General features: G+C 45.6%; 1 protein-coding gene across 5 annotated transcripts in view; it reads right to left on the bottom strand.

The window, feature by feature from the left end:
- The window catches only part of Atp6v0a4 (ATPase H+ transporting V0 subunit a4), a 62,701-nt gene that overhangs the window by 5,096 nt on the left and 45,402 nt on the right, over positions 1 to 12,203 (bottom strand). For 4 of the 5 annotated variants that reach the window (XM_074062250.1, XM_074062256.1, XM_074062255.1 and 1 more), the window contains 4 exons: positions 11,064 to 11,182; positions 8,769 to 8,985; positions 5,330 to 5,431; positions 2,325 to 2,444 (listed from right to left, as the gene is read on the bottom strand). In XM_074062250.1, the coding sequence (XP_073918351.1) occupies positions 2,325 to 2,444; positions 5,330 to 5,431; positions 8,769 to 8,985; positions 11,064 to 11,182 (558 nt within the window). The remainder of the gene's footprint in view (positions 1 to 2,324; positions 2,445 to 5,329; positions 5,432 to 8,768; positions 8,986 to 11,063; positions 11,183 to 12,203) is intronic. The other variant, XM_074062260.1, reaches the window with a different exon arrangement.

Here is a 12,203-nt window from a genome sequence, read left to right as displayed (position 1 = left end):
AGAGCCCTTCAGCACGGAGTAGTACAGGTGTAGCTGGAGCCTGCTAAAGGACCAGCTGGAAATGGACACCTTAGACCTAGGTGGGAGGACCAGCATCAAGAAGGGAAAGGTCATAGAGGACTTCGCAGCCTCTGGAAACATCTTTCAGAGATGAGCTAAACAGCAACCAGTGAGGAACAGGAAAGGTTAAAGAAGCTGGAGAAGTCCCAGCTGTGGTCAGGGATGCTAAGGATGGAGAGGCATCCAGGAGGAATGGGGGTTGTGGTCAGGTGTGTCAGGGGTCCCGGAGAACAGGCAAAAACCAACGCCCCTCCATTCAACAATGGAACTGGTGATGAGGAATTGACGGGGCAGGTAAGCCAGGGATGGAGTGAGTAGGGAGAGTCCAGATAAACGAGGAATGCACAGAGAAGAATCAGTCTTACCCAGGAGAGGTCTGCTGTGTCCTGACTGCTGGGAGGTGGCCTCTAACACCTTGACATTTCCCTGGTGGGTGTCAGTGTTAGTCACACACCTGAGGGTCTGTGTAGGATTGGCCACACCAGAGAGTCCAACAGTGAGATTAGAAATGTGGGTCTGATCTCCGGGCATGGGAGGAAGTTGGAAGGAGGGAGCTGCACACTGTCATCATGTCTGCATAATAAAACTCCAGGAAAACGTGGGTCACTGAGGTCCCAGGGAGCTTCCGGGGCTGGCAGTACTCTATGCATATTGTCATGCTTCAGTGCTGGGAGACAATGGCCCTGGGGATGCAGAAGCAGGGTCTGCTCTCAGAATCTTCCCTGTATGTCTCTGCCTCTGGCTGGCCCTAATTTGCGTCCTTTTGCTCCAACAAAAACTGTCATTGTGTAGTACTTTCCTAAGTTCCATGAATTGTTCTATGAATTACTGAACCCAAAGGAGTCTGACGGGTTCACCCCATTTGTAGCCAGCCAGTCCCAAGTGATGGTGGTGGGTTCTGGGGACTCTCAGACTTACAGCTAGCATGCAGGAGAATGGGCAGTCTGGAGGACCATGCCCTTGACCTGGATTTGGCTAGCTCTTAGTGAGGAGGAGGTGGGAGAGGCACTTAGAGGGAACCTGGGTCAAGTCCATGCTTGCCTAGGGAGGGAGACCCATGTGTGATTATACCCCCCAGTAAGGGGCCTATGAATGGAGATTAAGTTGCCCACACCGGGGACTGAGGGAGGGGCTCAAGTGATAGAGCACTTGCCTAGCAAGTATGAGGCCCTGAGTTCAAACCCCAGTACTGCCAACACCTCCCACCACCAAAAAAAACAATAGTTGCCTCATGGGGAGGCCCATGAGGGGCATGGTGAGGAGGAGATGAGGCAGGTTGTCCTGGACAGGCCAGGGCTTGACCACCAAGTTGCATGGTTGGCAAGTCTGACGGAGTTGACAACAGCAAAACCTCTCACCAAGTTTTCCTGAGATTTCATTCTCTGGAGCTGGAGTCTCGTGGGGAAATTTTCCCATGATCTAGATTTTTCGTTAATTCGAGTTGGCCATCCATTAGTTTAAATGGAAAAAAATTTTAGTAATTAGCCCTACTAATTTATAACATCGCTGGCCTCCACAGACACTTGATCCTCATTCCAGAATCAGAATACAGGGCTAGGTTAGCGCTTTGGGCAGGAGTGTGGCTGACTCCACTTATCATAGAAAAACAGCCAACTGCTTCATCTAGGAAAAGGGTACACACTCCTCAGGGGAACCAGGGAGGGAAGAGAGAAGCCATGGTTCACATGGGAGGCAGAGAAGGAAAAATGACAAGTGATTCAAGTGAAGACGGGGGGCGGGGTTGAGGCGGAACAAGGAGGTTCTGGCAGCCATAGCTGCTTATGTCAGAGAAGAGGCTGAGAAGCAAGAACCCATGTTTACTTTGATACTTTAGCTAGATATGGGGTCTGCTGCCACCAAGGGCCACAGAGCATATGAAATGTAGCTGACTCCTGGGGGATGGCTCTGAGCCAAGGAGGCTCAGTGACATGGAGCCTCTAGTGATGTTCTAGGCCACTAGATCTGCTGGTGATATTTACCCACCCTTACAGGCACAGCAGGGCTTGTCCAGAATATTAAATTGTTCCCAGATTGGTTGGTAAAGACCTGTCTGATCCTCTTAGATATCCCCTTTTTGTTGGGACCTTTCCAAATTCCCACAAGTCAAAAGCCACAGAGTGAGACCATCAGGGGCCTCCTGACCCTCCCAGCTCCAGGCCAGGGTCCATTCAGTCAGGTCAGTGTCCACTTCCCAGTAACTGTTAAGAGCAGATCCCACTTCTCAAATCTATACAAGTTTTCCTTGGGGGCTTAATCCCAGATACCTCTTCCTTGTGGTCATCCTGTGCCCTGTGGGAACCTGCAGATGTCTTCTGACTAGAAGGGCTGGAGTTGCCACCCTCGACGTCCTCTGAGACATCTTCATGAATCGTGAATGTCTGCAGCTATCAGCAAGCAAACAAATAAGGAAAGGACCAAACTCACTCTTAGAATTATAACAGTACTATGTTAAAAAAAAAAAAAAAGGCTCTTTTTAAAAGGTAGCTATAATCCAGGTATGGTGGTGCATGCCTGTAATCCCAGGAGTCAGAGGCCAAGGCATGATAGTGAATATTTGACCCTGACCTAAATTCTCTATTATTTCATTGAACCTTCAAAACAACTATTTTAGAACTATTTTAGCCAGATGCTGGGGCTCACACCTGTAATTCTAACTACTGGGTGGCTGAGCTTGTAAGAACGGAGGTTTGAGGCCAGCCCAGGCAAAAAGTTTGTAAGGCCCCATCTCAATGGAAAAAGCTGAGCATGGTGGTGTGCACCTGCCATCCCAGTGACAGCAGGAAACCTAAAATAGACTTGTACTCCAGGCTGACTTGGGCAAAAAACAAGACCCTATCACCAAAATAACCACAGCAAAAAGGGCTGGAGGCCTGGCTCAAGCAGTAAAGCACCTGCCTCCCAAGCTCAAAGCCCTGAGTTCACCCACCAAAAAAAGAAAAATAACCACTGTACATAAGCATAATTACCACCCTACTTTACAGAGACATGAACTAGCTCAGAAAGGTTAAAAAAAGGTGTGCCAAGATCACGCAGCTGGTAAGGCTAGGAAGCGACAGGGCCAGGATTCAAACCCGGATGTACGGGTTCCACAGCCTGTACCTCTCTCCAGAGCACTCTAGAAGGCAAGAATTATACAGTCTTTTCAGAAAAGCAATGCGTGCACAGAAGAGCCCTTTTGTCATAGGTCACCAGTTGTGCTTTTGACATAGCCATGTGAATGAAACAGCTAGATTTCTGAGATTAAAATTAACCAACAGAGACTACTAACTTTCCAACACAAATATGCTTTTAAGATAAAAACATTATGCTTAAAATAAAATTCAAGGAAAAAAAATCTAGATACAGTCATTCAGTTTAGCCTGATTTTACCCCAAAGTTTGACTGTAATACAAATTAAGTATCCCTTATCTGAAATGCTTGGAACCGGAAGTGTTTCAGATTTCTAGTTTTTCAGATTTTGGAATATCTGCATGGACCAAGTCTAAACACAAAATCCACTTGGGTTTCAATGCACCTCATACACATTGTCTTGAGGGTAGCTTAACAGTATTTTGAGTGTGCCTGAATTTGAGGTCAGGTGTAAACTCCTTCACTTGTGGCACCATGTTGGAGCTCAAAATGCTTCTGTCTTTGGACCATTTCGGATTTTGGATTTTCAGGTCAGGGATGCTTAACCTAAAGGCCAACCACCGCGAGTCTTAATGGCCCCCATCCAAAGTTCTTCCTAGAAGGCTTTCAGAACAGTAGTAATGCAAGTTACACATTAGGTATCTTTTCTTTCTTTAGCAGATCTGCTCTTAATATTTACAGGGCTCTGAGCCAGGGGAAAACTGGAAGTCCACATGCAAGATGTTTAAATACTTCAAAGTTATAAATCAAGCCAACAAACTCCTAAGTATGTTCTAGCTTCTTAGCATGATAAATAAATCCTCTTAAGTAGTTGGAAGGCCAGTGTGGGACTTTGAATTTTTTTTTTAAGTTTTGTGTGTGTTGTTACTGCTGCTGCTTTGTTTTTTATGGTGCCAACTTTTTTTTTTACATCTTTCATTTGCATATATTAGTTGTACGGCGGGGTTTTGTGTTTTTGCTTGTTTTGTTCTTGCTGCACTGAGAATCAAACCCAGCCAGGGCCTCTACAACCCTAATCAGGGACTTTCAATCTGAACCCAACCTTCCAGATTTAGCAGGCGGTTCATCCCCCCTTCACCATCTTGGTCTCTCCTCAATCGACCAAACAATAAACAAGAATTCTTTGCTCTGTCTTTCTCTTTACCCAGACCCAAATAGATTATACTTGAGATCAACAGCCAACACAGATTTTAGAAAAGTAGAATTTGGTATGAAAATATCTTCAACCACATAAAGCCTTCATGATAGTACATTTCACTTAATCCTTGCACCCCTGGAGAACAAAGAATAATGTCAAACAGTATGTGTCATAGCTAGACTTTGATGTCCCCTGCGATGGGTTAATCTTCCTAAATCCTATTTACTGTAGGCTGATATTAAACTCTTCTGCACCCCTGAGTAAATCTGAGCCTCAGAGCAGTTTAGACAAAAGGAGGAAGTAGGCTGAAATGTATCTGCCAACAGCCTGGGAATCACCCATAAATAAGATCTGACACTTTGAATTTGTTTACTTCTCTGTCTCCCTGGAGAAATCTGTAACGTAACGTAGTGAAATCTTCTAACTTTAGAACATTTGTGTTGTTTGTTTAAAAAGTAAAACTAGCCAGGAGCTGGTGGCTCATGCCTGTAATCCTAGCTAGTCAGGAGACAAAGAACAGGAGGATCGAGGTTCGAAGCCAGCTTGGGCAAATAGTTCTACAAGACCCTATCTCAAAAAAAACTCATCATAAAAAAGTGCTGGTGGAGTGACTCAAGGTGTAGGCCATGAGTTCAAACCCCAGTACCAAAGAAAAAGAAAGTAGAACTGGAGCAAAATACTCCTATGTTCAACTAAGAAGACACCCAAGCTCAGACCGTTCTGAATCCTTATCTTCCAGGAGATAGCACACTCACATCCTGACCAAAGTCTGTGGGACCTAAGATTTAACATGTTGGGGAGGAAGAGAAAAACTGCACTGGAAATAGCGGGCCCAGGTGTGTCTGCACTGAAGGACCCACACCTGAGGCAGGTGGGGCCTCAGCCTCTCCCCGTGTCCTGCAGGCTGTGGGAACCCCCCCCCCATTCTTTCTCAACCCCAGACTTCCACATGCGGGAACCCACATTGTCACCCACAGTGGGCGCATTGGAACTGGCCCTTACCTGGGCTTTCCGGTGCTTGGCTCTAAGAATAAATGGCTTAATCAGAAGCATCCACGGCACAGAGACCAAAGCCAACACAACAAACAAAGTCTGGACTTCTTGCTGCAAAACCAAAATGGTGAGATCCTATCACTTTAACGTAACCACAAAGCAGACTTTATATGACCAAAGTGTTAAATACAGGTCATTTCAGTAGCACCTTCAGTAGCTAGAGAAGTGCAGATAGAGAAGTGTCAGTCCTGTGGTGCCCACTGTCTAGCATAAAGAGGAAACTGTAGCTCTTTCATGTGACACAGAGCCAGTCTTCAGGGCATGAAGTACTCAAGCAGCACACTATAACAACAGCTCTATTCTTCCTAGCTCCCTGAACCCTACGACATGGACATAGTCACCCCTGGTCAGATGAAAACTGACAAGTCCCATGAGTCCACAGTCATTCCGTTGTAATCAAGGCTTTAGGTCACTTTGTATTCAGTGGGTAAGTTTGTATTTACCTAGTACTAGATAATTATCTGAGTTTTCTTGTTCTCTCTCTTAGAAAAGAAAACTAAAGTTCTCCACAGCCTCACCTGTCTTTCCCCTGCACTGTGGGTGAAACGGGTTACCTGCGTGTTTGAGAGACCTACCTGGCACCTCCTTGTGACTTCTCAGGGTTCTCTTTGTCCTCTGCAGAGCAAGGAAGACTCTCATTTGTCACCTGCTGCATGTTTCCTTTCACATCCTTAGGCCCCTTCTTCCATGCTCCCCCCCCAGTCCCACTTCTGAGTGACTCAGAGATGCTACTGGAAAGAAGCAGGACCTCTGAAGTTTGGCCCAGGGCAGCTGGAAGGGGCTGAAAACGTGCTCGGAGGAAAAAGAAACGAGGTTCACGCACCTCTGCTTTCTCCAGCTGCTCTGGTCCGCTCACAGCACATGCCAGGAGATGATTTATTACCCCAGCAGTTACTCTGGTAACAGTGGGAACATTTATCTGCTCTATCTTCTACCCTCATTCCTTTTTAAATGCTCAAAAGAGGCCTGGTGCCAGTGACTCACACTTGTAATCCTAGCTACTTGGGAGGCTGAGAGCAGGAGGATCACAGTTTGAGGCCAGCCTAGGCAAATAGTTCGTGAGACCCCATCTCCAAAAAATAACCAGAGCAAAATGGACTGGAAGTGTGGCTCAAGCAGTAGAGAGCCTGCTTTGCAAGTGCAAAGCCCTGAGTTCAAACCCCAGTCCCACCAAAAATGCTCAAAAAAATGCTCAAAAGAGGAAGGAGCTCACCCTGAGCTTGTCAGTCCTAGCTCTGCACATGAAGCTTCCTTGTTGCCATTTGTCCATTTTTATAATAAGACTCCCCCCATGATATACAAAGCACCAGGTAAGGTGAGTGTGTATGTGTGTGTGTATGTGTGTGTACACCCATGTGTTCACATGGTGTCCTTTAAAGCCAGCCAGGGCAAGGTTGAGTAGTGACTTTATTAACTCACATCATTTCTTCCAGCTGCATGAACCCAAAATGAGGTTCTAGAAACTTCAAACTGTGTCAAGATAAATCTTTATACTGCGGCTTGGGGAGACCTGCCACTGCCCACCATGTGTTCAGATACAAAAGTTGAATAAGCCACTCACTGCACAGTGTTCACTGCCTTTCCCAGACTAAGGGAGGACGTCAGCCTGATGAAAAGCAGTCATTACATGAAGTATTTGGTGACTCTGAGTCCTTTGTCTATAAGAGAAGACTCGTTTAGGAAATCCAAATAAACTGTCACTTAGACTCTAGCACTGAGAAAACGAACCTTCAAAATACTCGTTCCTGGCACACTCAAAATCAGGTCACTGATATGTTCAACAAAAGCTAAGTGGGATAGCACAAAAGGGCTCTCAGAGGTCTATTTCTTCTCTGCGTATGATCTAAAATCATCCCTTACAGGGCTGGGAGCATGGCTCAAGAGGTAGAGTACCTGCCTAGCAAGTACAGGGCCATGGTTCAAACCCTGTACCATGCACACAAAGCCATCCCTTGCAAAAACCCTGTCACAAGGCAAGTTTTTTCCTTACTTGATGCTTTGGTAGGGGAAGGGAACACATCTGGGAATCAAAGTCGTGAGTGTGTGCGTGGCCAGAGCTGAGGCATGAAATCAAGCAGGACACCCAGGGTGAGCTATCGCTCACAAGACATGTCACAGGACAGGTGTGTGGAATGGCCACCTGGCATTGTGAGATTAGCCAGAGCTAACTCTGGAGAAACCAGGACAAACACAGGGCTTCCTCTAGTGACCACCCTTCCCTCAAACTGTAGAATCAAGGTGGTCATGGGAGAGTCCAGGGGAAAAGAACTACTTTTCTTATCAAAGAATTACTCTTTGAGTTCTTTTATATCCAGTTCTAATGGGACATTTATACTTTTTCAAAAATAAATATACATGGCCTGTACATCCATCAAGTCAGCCAACTACAGATCAAAAATATTCAAAAAAAAAAAAAAGAAAATTGTGTCTGTACTGAATACATACCAACTTTTTTTTCCTTGTCATTATTCCCTAAACAAAGCAGTCTAACACCTATTTACTTAGCTATTATATTGTGCGAGGTATTACACAATCTAGTAATTGTGATCATCTAGTGATGATTTAAAGAATATGGACTGTGGAGGTTCTATGCAAATGCTTGGCCACTTTATAGATGGCACTTGAGCATCATGGGATTCGGTGCCCACAGGGAGAAGGGTCCTGGAATCCCATGGATATGCAGGGATGGCTGTGTTACGCTAATAGGGAGGCTGAAGACATGGAAGAACTGTTGGGATATTCTGTCCATGGAGGAAGGGCATGGAAGTGGAAAGGCATAGAAGGGGGAAGGGCATGGAAGTGGAAAGGCATAGAAGGGGGAAGGGCATGGAAGTGGGAGGCATGGACCCCCTGGTTGGTTATGGGACTTACATAATAACATGAGTTTAATTCATAATTATCCAGAAACTTACCACCAGTGTAAACAGAGGGACCACTCTCCTTGATTCTATTTCAATTCTCTTTTCTTATGAACCTTAGCTAGAGTTTGCTTTTCAATCAAAATATTATTTAATTTTAAGGTGCTATTTGGAGCATTTTATACCCAAGCCAATCAATTTAAAGAATTCTTTTTTTCTGTTGTTATCCTGGAGTTTGAAATCAAGGCCTTGTGCTTACTAGGCAGACACTCTACTACTTGAGCCATGTCCCCAGCCCAGAATTCCTTTTTTCTTTTTTCCCTCACCAGTTTTCAACCCATCAGCAATAGTGCTTCTCATGCATCATCCCAGTAGGAAGGGCTGGCGCTCCCAGTGGCTTCATATTCAAGTAGAAGAACTCTAACATCCTTCCCGGGGCACTGGCAGGGCTCGGTCTTGCAGATACCCACTCTGCAATCCTCAGCGTGTGAGACAGATTGGACATAAGCGAGTGCCTAACAAGAACATACCTGATGCTTGTACAGGGGCACGTTGGAGGGGTCGGCATAGTTAAACAGGAACATGTTGATGAAGTGGATAAGGATGCTGGGAACATGCTGGGACATGTGAACGTCATACTGGCACCATTTGAAAATGACCATGAACACCAGGTATCCAAACAGGCACAGGATAAAAATCATCTCAGGGATGAACTGCAGGATGATGTTCACAGTTTTTCTGAAGTATCTGGGGGGGGAGAACGCACACAGAACACAACACACGGAAGGAACGTCCACATAAATCCTCAAAGCACAAAATGTTCATTTCTTTTTTGACCACTATGCCAAACAGTAGAACTCCCCTGGCAAACAGCAGCCATGCATGGACAGAAAAGAAAAGAAAGGAGATATTGGAAAGTGCTTTTTACAAAACATTCAGAGAGAACTTGGGTCTAGGAGGTAATGTCTAAAGTCAAGGTCACCCCCACATCTAGAGTTGGTCATGGGATCACAGATTCACATGCACACCTAGCTCCCTTGAACACATCTGGAGGCAAAAGGATGTATTAACAAGAATTTGAGAGCTTTTCTCTCAAGAAGGCTCTAACATAAGGAAACCACAGCCCGTGGGCCAGATAAAGCCCACCACCTGTGTTGTGTAGCCTGGAAGTTAAGAATGCTTTTGATATTTTTAATAGCCAGGGGGGAAAAGTAAAAGAAGAGGAATATTTTATGGTACACGAAAAGTATATGAATTCAAACTTCAGTGTATGTGTAAACTTTATCAGCACACAGCAATGTTCATTTGTTTACACGTGCCTATGGCTGATCTGTCACAATCCAGAATGGAGCAATTGCAGCTGAAGCTGTATCAGTCACTCTCTGGCCCTTTAAATAGAAAGTCTGCAGGATCTTGTTCTACAAAACAAAGGCCTACAAGGCTAAGAGGGGGACTCCCAAGACAGAAGGCCAGAGAAGGCCCTTCTGACCTTTGTTAATGGTAAGAGCTGTCTGAGGGAAAGGGGGAATCCCATGATAAAACAGGATCACAGGTGACAGTGAGGGCAACCAGACACATAATGGTACCAGTGGCCTGCGTTGCTCCAGTCCAGAAAGCACTTCCTGGTATCTTTCAGTTCATGTTCTCGCCCTTTCTGGTAGGCAGTAGTGAAAGGTGCTTGTTAGTTACTTGCTAAATATTTCTGGTTTTCCAAGTAGAACTGTACTTGGATGGACTCTCAAGTCGAGGTTACCATTGTGACTAGCTCTCACCAAGGAATGGAACCAGAAATGTATGTCTCACTTCTGGATGGAGGCTCTAAGAAACACTGGCAACTTGACACCCTCCTTCTACCATGCCGACTTACAGGACTCCGGGTGACAGCTGCCCATCAGCCCAGATCCCAGTGGAAGGATGACAGAAGTAGAGCCCCAGTGAGCCAAGATGATGTGTCATGGTCATAAGTCACTGAGACTCAAGGGATGTTTATTATGCAATAACTGAACCCATTCCAACGAGGTATTCCCATTGTATATTTAAAAAATCATCTCAGAGATGTCAATTAGTCATCTCAGCGACTAGAAGTTGGAACTGGGACTTAAGCTTCTGATCCTAAACCCTGTGTCATTCCTGTGGCACCCTACTTACTACTAATCTAAATGGCAGGTAGAATTTCAGTGGCCTTTAACGTCAGCCTCCATGTCCACAAAATACACGTTGAGTAGGCACAGTTGGCTATGCTCAAACATTTATACTTTTAGCATAAATAAAAGTTTTCCAAGACTGGGGATGTAGCTCATTGGTAGAGCATTTGCCTAGCATGTGCAAGGCTCTGGGTTTGATCCCCAGCACAGAGAAAAAAAAGAAACTTTTCACTGATAGATCTTGATAGGAGGAAAAAATAGACCCATCAACATGAGCAGATAAGTGGGAGAAAGGTGGCCGTCAGTCAGAAGAAAGGACACCAGTGGGATGCAGAACTGGGAATATGTTAGCCAGAATTCACCAAGTTCCCATCAGCCCACTGGGTGGGAGCTGAGCCTGGATACAGCACCACCCTTGGCCTTTCAAGTGGGGGCACACAAGTGCTGTGGGCTCCTCTGCTTCCTGGTGAACCCTCAGGTGCTTTCCAGGTGAGGGGTATACTCACTTTTGACAGACTCTGCTCAACAGAAACAGAGGTGCTGCTGGACAGGATACACAGGGAAGCAGAGCTTCCAGGAAGGAGGTGACCCAGAGTGACACAGAGCTGATCTGGTGGCTCTGCCTCGCCTCACTGTCACTGCCATCAGACCAAGAGGCAGAGGGTGACTCCAAAAACTTACATGTGATTGAAGAGGCTAAGGATAACACCAAAAACCATCTGGACAATTCCCAGAATAACTGACATCTTCATTTTATAGGAGTTCAAAAATGTGAGTTTGTTTGAAGCCAGGTTCCAAATCTGAGTGAGAAATATGATAAGAAACACATGAGATGGAGTCTAGAACTTGGGGCTACACCCAACTTTCTGGGAACTGCATGAATTTTTGGCCTAGGAAAGGACAAAGACCAAGCCCATTATAAATGCAAGTGTGATGGCAGCAGTGTCAGACCATTAGTGCATTAGTAAAATGTCAAGCTGCTGGAAGAAAGCGAGATACAGGGCTGGGCGTGGCAGTGCACCCCTGTGATCATGGCTAAGCGGGAGGCATAGGTAGGAGGATGGATCTGATGCTGATCCCAGGCAAACACACAAGGCCCTACCTGAAAAATTAAGACAGAAAGGGCTGGAGATATGGCTGAAGTGGTAAGTGCCTGAGTTCAAACCCCAGTACTGCCAAGAGAAAAGCCCTAAAACCAGGGATTCATGAGTTTCCTCTGTCATCTTGTCCCCTCCATCATGTGTACACACACACACACACACACCCTTGGTCAGGAGCTACATCTCACTGGTTCTCTCTTTGCAATGTTCTGAGCATCCGCTAAGAGATGGGTAAGATGGAGGGAGAAGAGACTGCAGTTGTGGGTATCCAAACACCAGAGGCACCTCCTCTGCCCATGCCATCTGCCTGGCATGGAGGCTCTACCAGGCCTGCCTTTTGTCCCTCCCTTGCCTCTGCCTGCCTGGTTGATCCATTCCTGCTGCAGCACTCTACGTGGTACGGGCAGGGTTACTAGGTCACTGTAAACCCAGCCAAATCTGATAAGCTAAAAATGTTGATGGCTATGTACTAGGCAAATACCTAGCTCTTTAGATGTATTTACCTCATTTAACTGAACAAAAACTCTGAGACAGATGTAAATATTCCCATTTCACAGATAAGGGAATTTATCATACTCTCAGGAAGATTAAGTTACACACTTGAGAGAATATCATAACAGATAGCATTAATGGAACAATTAGCACATTTATGCCTCAGACTGTTCTAGGTGTTTTATAAATCATTTCATCTGTTGAGCAATCCTAGGAGGGGGGGCTGCCA

This window comes from Castor canadensis, chromosome 2, assembly GCF_047511655.1.
Source record: "Castor canadensis chromosome 2, mCasCan1.hap1v2, whole genome shotgun sequence".
In the NCBI taxonomy this organism is placed as follows: Eukaryota; Metazoa; Chordata; class Mammalia; order Rodentia; family Castoridae; genus Castor; species Castor canadensis.
This window is presented reverse-complemented; position numbering and strand designations above follow the sequence as displayed.